Here is a 21,416-nt window from a genome sequence, read left to right as displayed (position 1 = left end):
TGTGTGGTCAATGCTGCTTCTATGAGTCGCTTGAAGGGGGAGAGATTGAAACTGCACCCGGCTGAGGCACACTCTGGCGTGGGGAAGCTTGTATGTGTATCTCATTGTGAAGAAAATCGGCAATACGCAGCTCTATTAAGAAGAGAGTTTGTCTTTGTGAGTTAAAGATGGATCGAAGTGAACATAAAGGTGAGAGAGTATAGTCTTAGCCCATTATAAGCTGGAACAAAATATGTCTTTGAGTAGTCTTTTTTGGCTTGTTTTCCAAAATAATATCTAAAACTCCTTTAAAACAACATACATTTACTTTAGGAGCTATACTGCAGAAGAAAAAATTGTTATTGGAGAATGTTGAATACAATATTTAATATTTCAATATTTTAAAATATCTAAAAATAGCCTACTTATAACAAGATACATTTACCTGAGAAGCAACATATAAGATATTTCGACTTGCTTTTAGAGAATATATCTTGTATATGAGTAAAAAAAAAAAATCTTTACTGCACTGGCAGAAGTTTGAATAAGTGAAAAAATACACTTATGGTGATGATGAGGAGGGCGTGGGTGCACGGCCAGCGTTGAGTCACCTAATCAGTGGGAGAGAGAGATAAAGAGGAGCCAGAGATGCCAGTCGAATAATCGTTCTAATAATCGTTAGATTAGTCGATTATCAAAATAATCATTAGTTGTAGCCCTAGCTCAGAACATGAACCATGAGACAAACAGAGGAGTGCACGGCAGGGAACTAACCACCGAACACGCATGCTCACACAGAGACAGAAAATGAAACACGAGACAGACATGGGACGATGATGTCACGGTCCTGTCAGACATGAACCCAGGCTGACAGAATCATGACACTCTCATTCAGCTAGAGGTTACTCTGCTGACAGGGGCACTCATGTGACTCAGGGACACATTCCTCATCACAAATATCTGTATGTGTAGGCCTGCGAAAAGAAGTGTGCCGATTCCAATAACAATCAGTGTATGTGTGTACAGTACATGTGTGTGTGATCTCTGGCATGCAGGAGTGGGTGAAAACAGTGTTAGATTTTGTTTTCTGTGTCTTTGATACATAACAACAGTGGGAGTGAGTTCTGATGACTGTATGAGATACAAACAGTTTTATGTCTGTATGCCTGAGGATGGTGGGTCTCGCTGCAGGGGTCTGATAACAGTCAGAAGCAGGGTTGAGGTGTAGAATCCTCCTTAGTTTTTAGGAAAACACTTTGTTTTTATGGCTTTGTGGGAGTATTTGATTAAATGGCTCAAAAAATTGAAGTTTCATCTAAGAAAATCTCTGGCATCATTTGTTTGTAAACACTGGTTTTGATATTTTGTTATACTGTATATGCAGTGGAATTCATCAATTTTTAAGTATGATTCAAACACATGCCCAAAAGTGAATATATTTTTTGGGGCCATCATGTACACAACATGATCACATAGGTAGTCGGCATGTTGTTTCGTGATTGCGTGATTGCATTTTTCACTCTAACATAACATTTTTACTCCACTAATTGTTAGGCTTAGGTATAAAATAAGCATTCCTTGTCACTGTGTTACAGCCTGTACAGCAAAAATAACTAGCTTCACAACTCACTTTTAGAGCCCCTCTGTGGACATTTCACCTGGAAAATGGTGCCCAACAACAATCACTGCTTTGGCCACTAGAGGCAGTGTTTTTAATTTCGGTAAGCACAGACCCATTTAAGCTAAAGGAAAGGTCAACCTACTGTTTTCGATTTCACTGTGAGAACAGTCTGGTATACAGTGGGGTCCAAAAGTGTTTAATTGCAAATTATATTATCAGATTATTAGATTTAAAAAAATAAAAATAAAAAAAAATCAGAATTTCCAAGAATTTGGTTTGTCCCTCTTTTGCTTTAATGATAGCATGTGTGGACTCCACAAGTTTGAGCAAAACTTGATCATCCATGTTATCTCAGCATAATTTGATTTCCAAAGAGCATCTTGTGTGCTTCAATGGAAACATGGACAAAGTAGTTTTCATGATCTATTTCACATATCTGCTTACATTTAACCTAGAAATAGTGCAAAATCTTAAATATGTCTTCTTTGTTTTACATCACAAGCTTTGGTTTTCCCCCAAGATTTTCAGTGTGGTCTCAGACATTTAGACCCCACCGTATGTGCACATGCAGCCTACAAATTGTGTTTATATTGTATTGTGATCTAGGTGCTAAAACACCAGCAGTGATTGTATACGGTAATCATTTACGTAATTCTTTCAGCATGGAGATACCCAACCTTGGCTTTAGCAACACTTCTGTATACTGTAAAACAAAAAAGATGACTGTGTGTTTTTATTTTTAAATATATTTTGGAGTGTTTGGAATGGCTGCTGCTAAAAGTTTTTTATTTATAAATTTATTAAGATACTGTATGTTAGTGCTTTAAAGTTTGTTAAAGTGAATAAAGCTGCTATTGGTGTACAATTCCCCTTGTCTCTCTGTTCTGGTAGCAGATATAGTTGGGCTTCTTTGCTTTTCCTGCTGTGTGTTAGCATTTAGTGCTAGCCTACAGTGGTATGCAGAGAATTTCTCCTCTTGGCCAGCTGAAATATGGCCTTGTGGCCCCTCCCTTGCTGCCTCTCTGAGGCACTGACACTCTGGACCATCAGACTGAGAACTGTTAATCTGCAACACACTGCAACCTTCATGAATTTCAACTTCGACCTTTTGAACCTGACCCTCAGCTTGGGTATCTGAGGCCATGCCGTTTGTCAACTGCTTAAGAGCACTCTTCTACCAGGCTAAGGTAAGACAAGAGAGAGAGAGAGAGAGAGGGAGGGAGAGAGAGAGCTTTAAGCTACATAAAACACAAAGCATAGATTTAAATACACCAGCATTTAGCAGAAAAAATGCTCTGTGTCATGCTTTGATTGACAGCTGTCAGTACAATGTAAAAAAATTGATACCTTAAAGAGCTATCTCTACCTTGTCAACCCTTTACAATTAGTTTAGCTTGTGTAACCTTACATATTCAGATTGATTCTCATGTTAACATGGGGGCTATTTGAGAGGTCAGACAGCTTTGCTTAACCTTAAAGGTTACATCCTCTTAACACTAACTAAAATTAACACACACTAAATAAGTTACAAAATGTACCATGGTATAATCATGTTGGACATGGTACCTTGGTGTTCTTTGAAGTACCTTGGAGCAGGGGCGGACTGGCCATTGGGAGAACCGGGACTTTTCCCGAAGGGCCAGCCGTGAAACGGAGCAGAATGGGCCGTGATAATCTGTAATGGGCCGCCATGTTATGCAGAACGGGCCACAAAATGGTGCCGCGATATGCCAAAGGGGGCAGCTATATGCATAAAAGGTTTCTGGGTCAAAGTGACTCGGGGATGATGGTCCATCACAGCATTACCATATTACCATCTGATATCATCACTGTACCATGGTATGGCCTCAGTGCTTTTTTTGTAAATTGTCCATGTATTAAAAGTTTATTATTGGTAGTCTATAGGATTTAGGGAAAAAAAAATTATTAGTTATCAAAATTAATAGTTTGTACCATCTACTAGCTGTAGAAGGCACATTGTGTGCATGTGTGTGTGTGTTTGGAGTGGTACAGTAGGTGGAGGATATGAGCATTTGCTGTACTATGCCTAACATGACTCAGTTACTGGCCACTCATAGTGAAGGGAGAGTTGCCCAAAACTCTGTTACCAGAGCAACATCTTTTTTAAAAGCACTCTTTCACCAAGGTTCCACATGGCTCAGCCAATAGGCTGCACCACAACTGCTATGACATCACAACGTTCCTAAGTGAGAGATCTTGATATATTTAGTATTTTCCGCTGCAGACTTTGGATACAGTGGTATGTCTGTTGAACTGAAATTACTGGAGACTGGGTGGAATCACATTTTGATGCAGAGGCATGCACACACGCCCGCACGCACGCACACATACTGTCAGTTTTTGTTTTTTCTGATTTTGTTCAGTTTTTTGGATAACAGACAATCTTACTTAAATATATAGTTCAGCCATTTGGCAAATGCTCTGTAATCACTAATGAACTAAGCTTATGCATGTGATTAAGACTTGTTTTCAGGGAATTCCCCATTTTTCTTGTTTTAATCTTAAAGCTAGCCAAGTTTATTGTGGTTTTTGCTTAAAAAAGAAACAATTATTTGCCAATCGAGCAAGAAAAATATACTTAATTCAAGATATATTCTAAACACGTCTCATTATCTTACACAATTTGTATCTTAAGTAAATATATCTTGTTTAGATGTTTTTACTGGAAAATAAGACAAAATAGTAACAAAAATATAAGTAACACTTTACAGGTTCTATTTGTTAACTTTTAGCAAAGAATGATATCTTTTGCAGTATTTATTAATCTTAGTTAATATTATTTGATGAAAATACAATTGTTCATTGTTGGTTCATTGTTAGTTCATAATGCATTGACTAAAGTTATTTTATTTTAATTTTAAATATGTTTATGTTAAAACTAACATTAACCAAGATTAATAAGTGCTGTGAAAGTATTGCTCATTGTTGATGCATGTTAATTAACTTTGTTAACTAATGTTAATGAATACAACTGTACTGTAAAGCAGGGACTAAAAACTAAATGTTTTTCATTTCAGTTTGCTCTGAGTAAAAACTGTATTTTTTTGTTCCAGTTCAGAAGTTCTGCAGCCTCCTTTCCAAATGGTTACCGTTAGAACAAAATAAAAGTACGGTTAATAACGTTCGTTTTAAAATGACAGTACTCTGTGCTAAGGTGTGGGTGAAATACCAATTGCAGTGTTGCCAGATCTCGCAAGAGAAACAAGCAACCTGATCTGGAATAACAAGCCCAAAATAAGCCACTTGCCTCACCAAAATAAGAGAAAATAAGCAATTAAATGTTTTCCTGTGTGGTGGATTTATCAGCATGGAAAGTATAATTTTAATTACTGATCTGCTTCTGAGTCAAAACCTAGCAGCATCAAATCTGTATTAATGCATCATATCAACAATAATTCAGTGAAGACTTGGAAACAACTGAGAAATATACTTTATATCTCTAATAATGTTTTCCTTGTATCTGGATTAGCCGTGCATGTATGTAGTAATTACACATAGTTGTTAAAAAGGTCTTAATTCACAGAATGCAACATTCACAACTGGCAATTACTTTACAAATTACAAAGAAATGTGTGATGCAGCAGTTTCCTTCAAAGCACATGTTTTATTTTTTCAGGCAACATGAAGTGATGTTGTTCCAAAAATTTAAAGTGATTAACCCTTTGCCTTTGAATTAATTATCGTGACAAAATTTAAGTAAGGAACAACTGACCTCGGGTGTGCATTATTTTTAAACAATAGAATGGGCTGGAGTCAATTATTCTGCTTATACCATGGTTTCCACACCTTAAGACATCATTCAGGGTTTTATCTGAAGTCATTTTCAGGTTTTCGTCCCTAAAACGCTCTTATGAGAGGAACTACTTTCTTCCGCCACAGATTCAGTGTCTAGATCAAGCCTTTGTTGCTAATTCGAAAATGTCACGTTAGAACTAGCAACGGAGGATGTGCTGCTTTTCAGCACTGGAGTAACAAGGTAGTGCATGCGGGTGTGTGTGCGCGCACGTGCATGTGTGTGCGTGTGTGTGTGTGAGCGTGTGTAAGTGTGGGGGAGACGAGTGAGCGCAAGGGCTCTATTTAACCGAAATTGAAATAAATGTAGGATATTTTTAGACATTGTTTTGACGTTCTTAACTGATTTACTTTAACCAATGACTTTGTTTTAATTTGTTATTTTGTTGTGGTAGCCTGTAGGGCTCTTTGAAATAACTGAAATAATTTGGCGAAGTGGTATGGAACCGTTATGCTGTCAAGACCAGGAACTAATTTATAGCCATGCGTTTCCTTGAAAAATAATTGCACACCTTAGAATGTCCATGAACCACTTAGAATCAAGTATTCTACAGACCCATGGTATAACTGGTTATAACTGGTTACCAGCATTTAAAAATAATGTTTTCACTCCAGACAACTGAAAATCACTTTGTCCCCGTTTTCGGTTACGTTCTGCAAAAAATTCCATTTGTTTTCGGTTTCCGTTTTCGTTCCTTGAACCGCTTTTAGTCTCTGCTGTAAAATGTTACCAAATTAAATTAAATTAATATTTATTTTGCTTGTGGGAGTGACCAGAGAAAACTAGACACTAATATCTTTGTTGCTACATTACAGTAAATTTAATTGTAACATTTTCTGGATTTTTCAGAAGCTGACAACCTGCTGTCATATCCAGAGCACAGGTAAGGGCATAGGTTAAATTATTGCTATTGCTTTGAGGTTAAACGGCTTTGCTACTAACCACATTTCTATGACAATAGCTACAGCACCTTGTAAATACTGTAAAGTCTACATTGTTGGTGCTGAAATGGACAAAAATCATCCTCAAACAAGCCACCAAGGAATGGTTCTGCAAATTATTGTTTCTTTTCTGTCACTACGAATAGAAATGATTATAAACTCAGAGTAGATTTTAGTGCAAAATAACATTATGTTGGTTCTATTAAACTCTAGAACTACTTTGACAACTCTCAGTCTTTAATCTGTTCTGTTCTACAACTCATTGACCTCTACTATGTTGTGGGACTCATGTAAGTCAGGGCAGTTTCCGGTTTTAGATCATGTGACAGAAAAAGTAGATCATACTATTTTTAACACATCTCAGACAGCATAGTTGATATCAAATGTGTAATTATTCACAGCAGACAGAGTCACAGGGGTTCTTTATATGTGGCATTTTAGAGGCCAGGCTCTAGGAGTGCTTATGAATAAAAACATGTTTTAAAATAAAATGTATCACCATGTTTCATGTAATTACCTGCATACATTATTTTCTGATCATTAAAATTCACCCCTCAGGAACAAAGAAGACTTTTTTATTATTATTATTTAAAATATTAGTGGATTAACCAAAATATTACTCAGGCCCCTTGGAGAGCTTATTTTTAGGCACAGTGTTCAGTTACTGCTGGCACCTCATGGAGATTTTTTACTCTAATTAGAATTTTATGAATTTAGTAGTTTATCATAGTATCCTTACAAAGCCTAAAGGTCCCTATAAACTGTTCAAATGAACAAACCAGGGCCGGCCCTAACAATTTAGGCCCCCACCCCCCGCTACCTACTTATACAGCTAACCAAAAACACCCAACATCAATAAAAAAAGCAAGCTTAAACTGTGCAAATAAACAAGTCAATTAATTCAAAAGTATAAAGCTTAAAAATGTTAAACTATCAACTGTACTTTATTAGCATAGGTATAACTGCTTCAGAAGTGCAAAATGTAAAGAATATATTTTTTAAACTAACCAAACACACCAATCACTTGCAAAAATAAAAAATTAAATGTAATGAAATTCCAAGACTGTGGAAATAGTGGCACATGCTACTTGCAGCCTGGTGTAAATTGTGGCAGATATGTTTTGCACAGCAGTGTAACATAGTATATTCTAAAACTGTGTATAATCTAACAGCATTCAGTGTATGTAGTATAAGTATTGTGACGGAACTTAAATTCATTGCTGGCAGCGGTATGCAACACATCTGATTTATCAAGTCATTTAAAATAAATGACTCTCCGATGCGTACAGCCACTACCTGTCTTTGCTTACCTGGAATGGATATGGGAAGAAGGGTAAAATTGTCAAAAGGTGAAATTGAAGCCAGGTCGCTCGCACAGACTGTCAGCTATCGTACTAACTTTGCCACTCCAGTTCTTGAGATATTGTGAGTCGATTTTACGTTCTTATGTCTAGGCCTATATGTTTTCATCCTTTTTTAAACAATATTATAATATTTTTCCTAGTTTTTACATCTTTCATCGGACTATTGGTGTGCATATAACCGGGATGTGTAGCCAGTTCTACACTTAGAACAAACTCAACAAAAAAGCTAACTTGGTGTGGTTGTGGTTGGTGACAATTAGCTACACATACAGTACACAGGCATTCCATCTTTGTCCAACATGGGTGATAAGTAATTGTTTATTACTATTAGTGTATCTTCTTCTTAATTATCTTCATATCGTTTGATTGCTTAATCTTTTCACTGTTGCATGTGAACAACTGTTGGAAATGTGCTTCCCAGCAGTCATTCTGATTGGCTTTTAGATGAAATCACACCATGAATGTGAGATATTGACTTTGTATATTCACACTCTCATTTAGATCAAAGTCAGAGAGGTATCAGTCCACAATGGCAGCAGCATCAGGAGCCGTTAGGTATCAAGCCAACCCATTGGTTGGGTCAGTAATTAGATTCACACTTGAAGCTGAAAGCTCCAGTGTAGAGTCACACTGAATAGAATACACATCACTGTTTGAAGAAGTCTTTCCAGCTGCTGAAATGTACATGCGATGCCTTACTGTAAGCTAATGAGAGAAAGGATAACTTTGTTACAAACATTTGGGTTTCTGTCTCTGTGTGTGCAAATTAAAAACTGAAAATACATTCTGACTAGATGAATTATGTAAACATAGGCCTATTCTTCTTCTGAAAACATCAAGAACATGAGTAATGGAAAAGTTTTTACTCTGCTGAAACCTGAAACATGAAGCATACTGAATTGTAGATTCATGTTGTTAAGAGACAAACCTAGCATAGCTTGGTCTTATTTCATTTGTTTATGCATTTTAAATTATTTATATTATTCAAATAATTTAATTTAATTTTTTAAAATATGCATATAATAATAAAAACAACAACATCAATAATAATGCTTCTTATTATTATAATTATATAATTTTTTACATTATTTTTACTCTGCCAGTGTAGCTCATATTAGCTACATAAGCATGACTGGTTAACCATTAAAAACCGCTGTGGGACAATGAAAAAAAAAAAAGGTCCTCTAGGTCAGTGGTTCTCAACCAGGGGGTCAGGACCCACTAGGGGGCCTCAGTACACTTCCAGGGGATCTCTTCCAGGGGATCTCCAAGGTCTCTTAATATTTTCTAAAATAAGGTAGATTATTATAATTAAACTTACTGAAAATTCTAAAAATGTAATATTTCCCTTCAACAGCTTTATTTTTATTTTTTTAGACATTTCTGGAATCACAAATTTATCATGATTAATTTTTTTAATCTATTGACGCTAGTAGTTTCTTTCATTAAAAACTTTGAAAACAAGCTTTGTCATCATTAGAGTAGTAGTATCAAAGGAAATATATTATACATACATGTGTATATATATATATATATATATATATATATATATATACAATTATTATTATTATATAAATATCTAATTGCCTACATGGGGGTGCCTTCGAATATTTCTCTGACAATGGGGGGCCTTGGAGTCAAAAATGTTGAGAACCACTGTTTTAGGCGTCAGGACGGAAACTACAAGAGTCAAAAGACGCACGTCCACTGAGACTTCATATCCCATGGCACTTAGCGGTTTGAATGGTTAACGTTTGGGGTAGCGTCTACGGAAAGTCCTCTTTAAATAGTGTTTTTTAAATAAATAAAACGGTAGCGCTTTCGACTAAGAAAGAAACATGAATGAGGACTGCTCTGCCTCTGGATTAAGACTTCTAATTCATCAAGAGTATCTGGGAGGAGAAGTCTGGAGTTAAAAGTCAGATGAGAATTGGTAAAGGAGTTTGGAAATGGATAAAAGCTGTAATGGCCAACATACGAGATCTTTAACTTCACAGTTCAGAGAATCTACATACAGAGCCTTAACTTTACTGCGGAGGAAGGCGAAACAGCGTCAGATAGCGGGTAAGTTATGCAGATACGCGTTTGTTTTGGGGAGATTGTGATCATTTGTAAGAGGGCATCGGGTTATAGGCAACAGCGAGTCAATGCACAGCTTCTAAACACGACTCATAAATTTGTTAAGAAGTTATTTCTACAAGCATGAGTGCATTAAAAAAAAAAAAGAGTAGAAATGTTTGATAAATTATAAAATATTTAGATAATAAGTATGTGTGCATGTATAAGTGGGTGGGTTACAGAAACGGACCCTTGAGTTTTCCTGAACCATCAAATATTACCATGGTAACCATGGTTTCCGTTTATAATAGCACAGTTGCTAAAGTTACTGTTACCACTTTAAAATGGTATAAAGTCATTTGGAAATTTCCTCAGCCAAAGTTTGAATGTTTAAACAAGTTTGAATGTCTTTCAGAATCTTTCTGTCACATTGTTAATTCATTTCTTCTTGTTTTTAAGGACAGTTGTGGCTAATACGAAGTTACCAGAGATTTTTTTAAACAATACCTGTTGTAAACTAGCCTATGGTATTTTGGCTGAAACTGTATGGTTACCATGGGAATTTCTTGTAAGGGTCTGCTCAAATACCGGAAAGTAGCCGGCGCACACGCGTGTACATGCGGTGCCACGTATTTACATCCAACTGAAATAACAGATCTGTTCAGCTCTGTAGAGAGTTAGGTGTGAGGCAGTGAAAGATCAGTTTACACTTTTTTTTTTTTTTTCTCCATTCACTGACTTTGTCAAAAAAAAAAAAAAAAAAAAAACAAAAACAAAAAACAAACAGTCAGCTGTCTAGACAAAATGTTGAGCATTCTGATGCAAAATTACCTTCAGTTAACATAACTGGCATATGTGTCTTCATCTCTTGTCTTATAACAGTCCCTACATTTATGAATGAGTCAACATTCTGCCGATCTTATTATAAATATGACAAAGACAGAATTCCATTTCCAGAGAGATTATGGTTATCTTAATGAGTGTCAATTGCTGTAATTACCCCTTTTTGAAAGTAGACTGCCTGTGTTTAGAAATATTCCTCTTTTGCGTTTCTGAACTTTTTATCATCTTTAATTTTTTTGCCCCAGGGGAGAGGTACCTGTTTGTAATTTTAAAATAATTGTTTTTCTTTTTTCTTTTTATTGAGGAACAAAGTAGTTTCAGAAGCTGACTGGTTTCATATACCTTTTGCTCTGACACGACACAATGTTTCCTCTTTTGTGTGATTTATTTTATTTTTTAATTTTTTTGGTGAGCTTATGATGAGCATGTGATGAGCATGTTATCATCTTGTGTTAAAATCATGTAATGGTAAATCCTTCACCAGATTGTATTTTACATGAAGAAACAAATTTTTTTTTTGTTTTTTTTTTTGTTTTTTTTAAAAAGTGTTTTAGATGATTATGTGGTTAAATGCAGGCAGTGATCATATCATATGTCTTGGTGTGACTTTATGGTTTGAGCATGTGTCTGGTCTATCAGTTTCAGTCTAAAGTAATTATCAGTCATCATAGGTGAATGTGCAGTACTCTGAATAGAATAGGACCATTGATGGGAAGTTCTGTCCAGTGTTGATTTATGTACGGTAGCAACCTCTGCAGAATGTCAGCTAAGAGGAAGCAAGCTTGAAAATCCAGTTTTAGGCAGCACCATTGGTAGTCCTGGCACACTTGTGCCCTAGGACAGATAAGACTTATGCAAAGGTTAAAGGTATAGTTCACCCAAAAAAAAAATAAATTCTCTCATCATTTACTCACCTTCATTGCCTCCCAGATGTGTATGACTTTCTTCTGCTGAACACAAACAAAGATTTTTAGAAGAATATTTCAGCTCTGAATGGTGGCCAGAACTTTAAAGCTCTAATAAGCACATAAATGAATCATAAAAGTAATCTATACGAATCCAGTGGTTAAATCCATATGTTCAGAAGCGATATGATGGGTGTGGATGAAAAACAGATCAATATTTAAGTTCTTTTTTTCTATTAATCTACTCTTTCATCAGCCCTCTTATGCGCGTTCAGAGAGGACCAAGTCTTTCTTTGCATTATTCGTGTATATCGCCACATACTGGGTAGGGAGGAGAAAGTAAAAAGGTAGGGATCAAGCAAAGGAAAATAATAAATAAATCGTTTTTGCACAACAGCCCAGTAGGTTCCTTTATGTGTATTTTGGAGCTTCAAAGTTCTGGCCACCATTCACTTGCATTGTATTGATCTACAGAGCTTAGATACTCTTCTTAAATTTTTTGTTTGTGTTCAGCAGAAGAACGAAAGTCATACACATCTTGTATGGCATGAGGGTGAGTAAATTATGAGAGAATTTTCATTTTATGGTGAGTAATTCCTTTAAAAAACAAACACTTTGGTTGTGACTCGATTGGACTGACAAAATGTAGACGTGCAAATTTCTGCCACAGTGTTTCAGACAAATACTTTTTTACTAGGGTGGCCAGACGTCCAGTTTTTCCCAGGACAGTCCCGTATTCAAGCACTTTTTCTAGTGTCCCGACTTATTCTGAAAAATCGTGTTTTGTCCCATATTTCCCCTCTCCTAAAATGTCTCTATCGCCTATGCGGCTTTCTCAGTCACGTGAGTATTCTAATCAAAAGTAGCCAAGGATACAGCTTGTAAAACCAATAAAATAACACCGTGTTATTTGGAGTACATGATTGGATTAAACTATCCAATCACAATCCCCTATAAATAGATGTCCAGTTAGTGAACTGATTGAAGAGTCAGTTTGAAAGAGCACACAGATGAAATTGCAGCTGGAAAAATGTCAAGGAAGCATGCATGTACATTTTAATAGGATTTTCAAAAAGAGTTTAAATTTCTAAAAAAGGAGTCACAGACAGAGTGAGTGTAAAGTGAGGTGTGAGATTTGTGGAGCTTGCTTTTCCATCGCCCATGGAGGCCACACTGACATCGAGCAGCATGTTCAAAAGCATGTGGATGCTGCTAAAAGTGTGCCACACCAAGTGTTAGCGATTTATTTATTTATTTGTGAAGCAAAGTTCTGAATCTGACAGGGTGCATGCAAGTGAAGGACTTTTTGCTTATCATTCTGTTGTGCACGGCCATAGCTTTGCACATTCATGACCTAAGAAAAGTCTTGCAGGCCAGGCTGGAGGAATCATTTTACCCTCTGACATTAAAAATCAGTTGGATGCCCTGATTGAATCTGGTGACATGCGAGCGGATGATTTCTTTTGTGCAGTCAGAAACTTTTATTCAGCATTGGTGAATTACCTCCAAAATTGGAGCTGAGAAATACTTGACTTGGCCCTACTGAGAGACATCCCAGAGTGGAAAGACATTCAGAGCAGCCTCGAACACTTCTACTCCAGAATCCCCGCTCTCAGTTTCATTGACGAAACCACACTCTTTGATGAGTGGGCCTGCGCGAAAAACATTGTCACTCGCCAATGTGGAACATGAACATGACGGCCATGTCTGAGAGATGGACAGACGTTTTTCGTGAGCTGGAGAGCAAGTCATCAACTTCGGAGTCTTAGCCAAGGTCGTGGAGTTTGTTTTATGCCTGCCTGGGACATCTGCATCTGTGGAGCGTGTGTTCTCATTAATGAATGCAGCATGGACACCGGATAAATCTCGACTCAGTGTAAAAGTCATGAAGGCAATGCTTTTTTTACGTCTTAATTTTGGACTGGACTGCTCTGCATTTTACGATAAACTCTTGAAAGACAAGCGCACTGAGAAAAATTGCTGCCATTGAAAAGTACAAGGTGACAACGGTTACAGATGCAGATGCACCCTCTACTTCGCATTGATCTGCACCTAGGTAAGGATATGTCAATTTCATTTTTGCTGGGAGGGGGCTGTCCGGTTTTCCACAAGCAGGAATCTGGTCAGCCTATTTTTTTACCTACATAATTGTGCAACTTAATTATTAAAGATACAGACCTTTTTTTTTTTTTTTTTTTTTAAAGTAACATTCAAAATCTTCTTGCCACACAAATCTGAAGGAGCATGTGGGCATGAATGGGCGTGATGACAATTCTGATTCACTCGCACTCAAATATTCCCCCTAAGGAAGGGAGGGAGAAAAGAGGCCTCTTTTATCCTATTACAGAAATAAAGAGAGAAAAGGGAATGATTAAACAGGCTGGGTTGAGGTATTTATATTAATTGGTTATTGGTGGAGACTTGTAGGTTACTGGTAATGTGAAATTTGTGCTGACTTTGTAACACCCAGAGGGTAAGAGAGATACAGGGCCCTGTTTTACCTTCATGTACATTGTGTTGTTGTCGCCATACGCTATGCAAAATCTAATTTCAGTTAAACCGGCTGAGCTCAGTTCAGGACACTCTGGGCTGTCAGTAAAGGGTTAAACTTTTGACGCACCGAGTCATGTGACAAAACAGCATGGAACTGATCACAGTTTGTCTTTGGGAGAAATGCCAACAAAACTACATCTGGTAAGAAACCTCATTAAGGTTTGAGTCAAAAGACTACATTCTCTAGTTTCATCCGATATGTCATTTTGAAAATTTCATCAATTTATCACGAAACAGCACGCTTCTAAACACAATGACCACAGACGAGGACTATAGGACTATTTTCCCCTTAGAAATCCTATATTCACTGTGCATTATCACATTGAGAATCAATGTGTTGCACGTACATCCCTCAGCTACTAGTGCACCTTTAATTATGGACACAAGGGGATTTTGACGAGATAACTGGGTTCGTGAGGAGAACAAATTGGGAAACTTGTTGAAAAAAGCAGATATACAGACCTTTTAATGAACAATGCTCAACCTATACACATTCATTTACAATACTGAGATAAAATAAATCGCCCCATATAACAACATAACTTGTCTTCTTTCCAGAATTAATACAATAAAATATAAAAAAATCTCTGTCTTTCTCTGTTATTATTTTGTCTTATATTGATTTAGTTTCTTTTAGGTTTCGATTTCAACTTATGATCAACTTATTTCAATGACCTATTTCTGAGGAAAATTGCAAATTGCGCTTTGCCCCACTTCATTAATATACATTACACCCACAGATAGCTCAGACAATCCCACCCACATTCACTTGCATTTTGCGCTGGCACGACAATTGGATAAGACATAGCGCATAATCGTTGCACGTAGTGAAAATAGAGCCCAAAGTAATACATGGCACAGATGTGAAGTCCAAATTTTGTCATGCTTCATGTATTAGCAACAGTCATGCTGTCATGTTTCATGTATTAGATACATGAATGAATGAATGTTACATTTATATAGCGTTTTTCTGACACTACACTCAAAGCGCTTACATTTGCTAAGTACTTTAAAGTTATTGGAAGAGATCAATATGACCTAGTCTGCTAAAAGTAAAGTGGAAATGAGTCATCAGTTTCCCATTTATAGACATGGGAATGGCCCTGTCGGTTGAAAATACAGCGGAAATACAGCAAAGTACAACTGGACCCACCTCAATTCTCATTGGACAGTGGGTGCCTACATCAGAGTGCATTGCAGCAAAAGTAAATGTTCTCAATTTGTTTGCATGACAGAGCATCACAGTTGCAAACCCTTGCGTTCTTCCTCTACGACCCTGGAAAAAACATAAAGAATGGCTGTGACGTGAGCTTATGTGGGTGAGATCTCAGTTGGATCTTGACCTGTTGGATCAGTATGTGGTCAGTCACATCGGTCCGGTATCGGTGGTCTGGCTAGCCTAAATAAAAATGACACTCATCTACTCTGGTCAACCTCAGACTAACAGTCTTTGATGAAATTGATTTCTGCTCCCGTGGCCAAACACGTTTGCCATCCGTATCCAGACAGCTGTAAAATGCGACAGATACCACTTTTTTCACTCCCGGCTGCAAGAACTCTCGTGAGAGCAGCATCACACGACAAAAGAGAGACCGAGATAAAAAAGGGCTTGAAAGTAGAAAGCAAACAAACAGTAAACTGCAAACTGCTCGTAAGACTCTGAAAGAGGAAGTTGAAAGACATGTTCTCACATTCTGTTTCATTATCTTTCTCTATTTGTCATTGCTGTGAGTGTTTGCGTGTGTGTGTGTGTGGAACTTCACTGCACTGCAGAGAGAAAGGTCATTGCAGAAAATGAAATGCAGTAACAACCATTACTGCAGAAACCTCTTCAGAAGATGAGTGTGTTTGTGCTTGTGTGTTTGTTGTTTGAGTGTGTGTGTGTGTAAGAGAAATATTTAAGTAACAGCTGTTCTTAAAACTCTAGACCATAGGCTGGTGTCCAGACAAGCCACGTGTTGTGTGTGTGTGTGATGCCTTGTGTTCCTGCCTACTAATCTTAGGTGATTATAGTGATTTTGATAAGAGTGTGTTCAATGAAATGGTCTACAGTATTTTTCTTAAACTTTCAGTGATAGTATGTGTTGATTTTTGGAAGTGTTAATAGTTTCCTTTTCAATCCTGGACAACATAAAAACATATATACATCACTCTGTGCCCATGTAACTGGGCGATAAATGTATTATTCATAATGTATTTGCAGCAATTTCTGACAATACAAAAGTGATAACGTCCATTTTAACAAATCGATTCAACATTATGGATGTCTCCATATGGGATATTTAAATTATATCTATGTAAATATTGCTGCTTATTACTGTGTATTTTTATATTTGTGCAAATGAAAATGATTAAGAATCATTCCTCCCCATGCTCAATTAGTGAAAAACAGTGTGGAAAACACCTTGATTAGTATTTTTTATTTTATTTTATTTTTTATCGATTTACATGAATCATTTTGAATTAACTTGGCAACAATAGCTTTTTGGTTGAAATTATGTTTCCTCTGGAACAAAATTAAGGCATTTCTGAAAAATAAGATATTGAGATATGTAATGAATATTGTCAAAAGAATAAAAAAAAAATTTGAGAATGTATTTTTAGTTACATTGCTTTGCACAAGTGCCCAGCTATCATTCTGCTATCATATCATATTGTCTGATAATTCTGGAGGAGCAATATTATCATACTTTCCTTCAAACCTGGTTTGTAATAAAAAAAAAAAATTAAAAAAAAAACCTGTTGTTGTTTAGATTGATACATTATAGATTCCAAGGGAAGTCTTTGTGTATGTTTGATTGATTGGATACTCTTCTTTTAATCGAAAATGTTTATAGAAAGGTATGAAGGTAATAGAAGATAATTTTACCCACAGAAAATATTTTAGGTTTGCAACATGTTCTAAAAATGTACATTCAACACTACAGATTTTATAGTTGTTTATTTATTAATTTTTTTTTTTTTTTTTAAGTGTTACCTAAAAGGTGACACTTTTGACTTATGTGGTTTTCCAGCCTCTTGCCTGTTACTATGTGTATGTGTTAGGTAATCATGCTGTTTTTGTGTTTGAAGTGGAAATGCTGTGTGTAGATGTTCGTTCGTGTGTGAGGTGATAATGCATAGTGCATGTAAGTTTGCACATGTTTGAAGTGATAGCGTGTGTTTGGGTCAGTTTGTTTGAGAGAGTGAGAGATAGTCATGGCATTAATCCACACGACTCCAGTCTACAAATAAAGTTCTTCTGAACAAAAACGATGAATTATTTTTAGAAACAAAACAATACTTATATACTTTTTATCTATAAATGTTCACTTCTGTACATCTCTGTGATGCACGCTCATGAGAGGGATGACGAAAGCTTGTTGGTAAGGTCACGCCATGCGTCACGTGGAGGAGGAGTCAGGAAGCACATCATTGTTTACATTGTTTTTTAAAAATTATTATTATTTGGAAATTATTATTATTATTTTTTTTATATTGTTTTTAAATAAATGGTTTGTGAACGGCACAAGTTTTTCTTGTAAACAATGATGCACTTCCTGACTCCTCCTCCCCATGACCTTACCAACGAGCTTACGTCATCTCTCTCATGAGCTCGCGTCACAGAGATGTACAGAAGCGAACATTTGTAGTTAAAAAGTATATAAGTATTGTTTTGTTTCTCAAAATAATCAATCGTTTGCATTCAGAAGAACTTATTTGTCGACTAGAGTCGTGTGGATTATTTTGATGCACCCTAAATATGCATTTTGGACCATCAAAAAATGGAGTACATTCACTTGCATTGTTTGAAGGAGGAGGCCTGATATGAAATCCTAAAAGTCTTAAATTCTGTTTTGATGAAGAAAGAAACTCAGATACATCTTGGATGGCCTGAGGGTGAGTAAATTATCAGCAAATTTTCATTTGTAAGTGAAATATTGCTTTAAGTATCCATCAGTCTTTGGGAATGTGAGGTCACAGCTAAATCACTCACTGTCACTCACTATTTTAAATTACATCGTCTGTCCGTCTTTATCTGTCATTATTATCCTCTGCCTGTCTCTCGTGGTTTCACTTTTTCTTTCTCTGTCTTTCGTTTTTTCCGTCTTAGATGTTGTGTCTGTCTCGATCAGCTGTGATTGTGTGTGTTGCGTTTGTTGCGTGTCTCTTTACTGATAGACATCAAAGAGGCCCCTGATCGAAAGGGAAGTGATGCGTGTATGACAGAGCCACACCCTCTTTGTGCAGTGACATTTTCCTTTGTGATTTCTTGTCTGATCCCTTGTTTCCTGAACTGTCTGTCTTTCTCTTTTCTCCACCACTCCTTTCCTCTCTCCTCACTCTCACAGGACCCAAGGAATTACAGCAAATCCAGGCGAGCAGGAAATGACTCTACAGACTGTCTGAGCTTTGATCCAATTAGAAATGATAGAGTATAGTAGAGTCATTTATTTCTCTCCCTTAAAGCCTCTCTTGAAAAAGAAAACCCATAAGATCAAAGAAACAGAAAGATAGCTTTGGAAGGTTACAATTAAAAGATTTGCTGGTTGTCAATAAATGAGAAATAATATAAACAGCCCATATTATTTTTAGTAGTTTTCAATTGCATTTTATGGAGCTAAAGAGTTGAGATATTCTTCTAAAAATCTTAATTTGTTATCTGCAGAAGAAAGAAAAGCATACACATCTGGGATGGCATAAGGGTGAGTAAATGATGAGAGAATTTTCATTTTTTGATCTATCCCTTTAAGATGCCTTTTGGGTGATCTGATCACAAGTGGTCAGAGCTAAATACAGGTGTAAATGGGGTACAAAATGTCTTGTGATCGGATCACAAAAACCACGTGACCACTTCCCATGCACAAGGACGGATTAAGATCTGAGAGGCCCATGGGCTGGTACACCATGGAGGCCCCCCATGACGTGATTACGTTCACCTTTATGCGCTACAGGACGCTTGTAAGATTTGGTTGGATTTTTCAGATAGATGCAAGAAAAGTTTGTAGCAATGTCTGACACGGCCAATTATATGTACTTTTTAATTATGAACCGATTAAAAATTATGTGTTATTATTAGGGATGTGCACGGTAGCCTATTCAAATATCAAAATCACTATTCAATTATTCTGCAAGTGTATAAAGTTCTTCAACCCGACCTGAGTCCGACAGTACCCGACAAACCTACAGGTTTTGGGCCAAGTTCGGGTCAGTTTTTCAAGGAAGCTATATGGCGAGTTACGGGCTGTTCACATGTGCGTCTGCGCTGTTTTTTCTATGTAAACACACACTGGACGGACGTCTTTGATCGTTGCGCTGCACCACAACTCAGTACCATGGCATTTTTTTAGACACTACATTAAGTTTAAAATAACTTTAATATTTATAAACGCATCTAATGAAACCTGTGTTCTGTTTCACCATTTGCTGCACTGCATCAAGCTTTTTCAGCGCTGGTGTCACAAATCAACATTCCGATGAAGTTCAGGCTGCAAAGAGGACTTAATGTGACTGTTACACATGATTCCAGATTGTTTTTCACCTGGCGCTTGTTAAACAGTGAGCCAATATTTTTTCCACCTTTTGCTGTGGTGTGCAGACAATAATTACACAAGTTAAATCAAAGCATCCCGAAATAGTTTATAATCCGTAGCGTTCGCTGCCTCATGGAAAGTGAACCTGCCCGGGCAGAATTACGCATTTTCCATTGATTAAGAATAGGCCTAGGCTATATGTTGCAGGCAGTGACAGAGATTATTTTTGTTCGACTTTAATATGATTTTATCATTTGAAGATCTATGTTGGCCTATTGTGCTATTTCGGCTCATAGCTCACTGTGCACTTTATTCCCTGCTTTCTGAGATTGTGTTTGACGCATCAATGGCAATAAACGCTCTTTATTCCATAGTCACGACTCCCGACAAATAACACATTAACCTTTCCTGAACTCTCACGGTTAACCAAATATTACAAAAGTTTACCGTGCAGATAAGGCATCTTTCGCTTTATCATTAAACATTAAATGCATGCAGGACTGAAACATTTTCAAGTCATTTATATAGCCTACTGTTGCACGAATTCTGTCGCTTATATGAATTTTAACCATCAACTTTGTACACAGCCAGGGTAAATTGCACCTTATCTTTATGTCTGGAAGCGTTTTGGAAATAAGACGCAGTTCTCTGTAGTCCTTCACATAAACACGCTGCACCTGTGAGATGCAGATTCCCTGAGCGCGCACTAGAGTGCCTGTGCTCGCGCTGCTGTCGTCCAGCATGCATTCGGCTGAACAAACAGTATTTCACATAAGGCTGAGATTTACGTGGATTTATAATAGATATCTCAAACTAAATAAATAAATAAATAGCCTAATTGATTATGAGCTCAGGGCCCATTGGGTTTAGGGGCCCCTGGACAATGGCCCAATCGGCCCAGTGGTTAATCCGTCTTTGTCCATGAAGCAACAAAGCGCCCCTGCTCACCTGTCAATCAACTGCTGCGCTAAATCAAGAGTATTCAACTTTCAAAACTCAACACCAGTTATGAGTGGTTTTCAAAGGAAATAACTGTCTGACCGGTAAGTTTGAAAAAACTCATACATGCAGTCCCCTCCGAAACTATTGGAACGGCAAGACCAAATTCATTTGTTTTGCTATACACCAAAGACATTTGGGTTTGGGTTTGAGCTCAAAAGATGGATATGAGATGAGAGTTTAGGATTTCAGCTTTCATTTCCTGGTATTTACATCTAGATGTGTTAAACATAAAACACAGAACCTTTTGTATCAGACCACCCAATTTTTAGGCAAGCAAAAATATCTGAACGTGACTAATGACAGGTGTTTCTTGTTACTCAGGTGTGTCCTGTTAGATTGATTGTTTAAACAATAAATAGCTCTGAACATCTACTCTTGGTTTTATCCTTCAGTTTCACCTGTGAAGACTGCATTTGTTGTTAAAAAGGATAAGCCAACATGAAGATTAGAGAGCTGACTATGGGAGAAAAAGCAAGCCATTTTGAAGCTGAGAAAAGAGGAAAAATCAATCAGAGGCATTGCACAAACATTGGGCATAGTCAATACAACAATTTGGAATGTCCTGAAAAAGAAAGAAACCACTGGTGTACTGAGCAACAGACACCGAATGGATTGGCCAAGGAAAACAACAACAGCAGATGACAGAAACATTGTGAAAGCTGTGAAGAAAAACACAAAAACAGTCAGTGGCATCACCAACAACCTCCACAGGGCAGGGGTTAAGGTATCACAATCCACCGTTCGAAGAAGACTTCGAGAGCAGAAATATAGAGGCCATACCACAAGATGCAAACCACTCATCAGCAGTAAGAATCTGAAGGCT

The 21,416-nt window shown here is 37.0% G+C and overlaps 1 protein-coding gene across 3 annotated transcripts in view; it reads left to right on the top strand.

Moving 5' to 3' along the window:
* Nucleotides 1-2,654: 2,654 nt before the first annotated feature.
* The window catches only part of LOC127435343 (stAR-related lipid transfer protein 13-like), a 110,631-nt gene continuing 91,869 nt past the window's right edge, over nucleotides 2,655-21,416 (top strand). For 2 of the 3 annotated variants that reach the window (XM_051688777.1, XM_051688770.1), the window contains exon 1: nucleotides 9,518-9,783. In XM_051688777.1, the coding sequence (XP_051544737.1) occupies nucleotides 9,669-9,783 (115 nt within the window). In that variant the 5' untranslated portion in view covers nucleotides 9,518-9,668. Of the gene's footprint in view, nucleotides 2,788-6,263; nucleotides 6,298-9,517; nucleotides 9,784-21,416 lie in introns of those variants that run through there. The other variant, XM_051688784.1, reaches the window with a different exon arrangement.

Source organism: Myxocyprinus asiaticus, chromosome 4 (assembly GCF_019703515.2).
Source record: "Myxocyprinus asiaticus isolate MX2 ecotype Aquarium Trade chromosome 4, UBuf_Myxa_2, whole genome shotgun sequence".
NCBI lineage: Eukaryota > Metazoa > Chordata > Actinopteri > Cypriniformes > Catostomidae > Myxocyprinus > Myxocyprinus asiaticus.
Note: the sequence above shows the minus strand (reverse complement) of the source record. Positions and strands in the feature narration are given on the sequence as shown.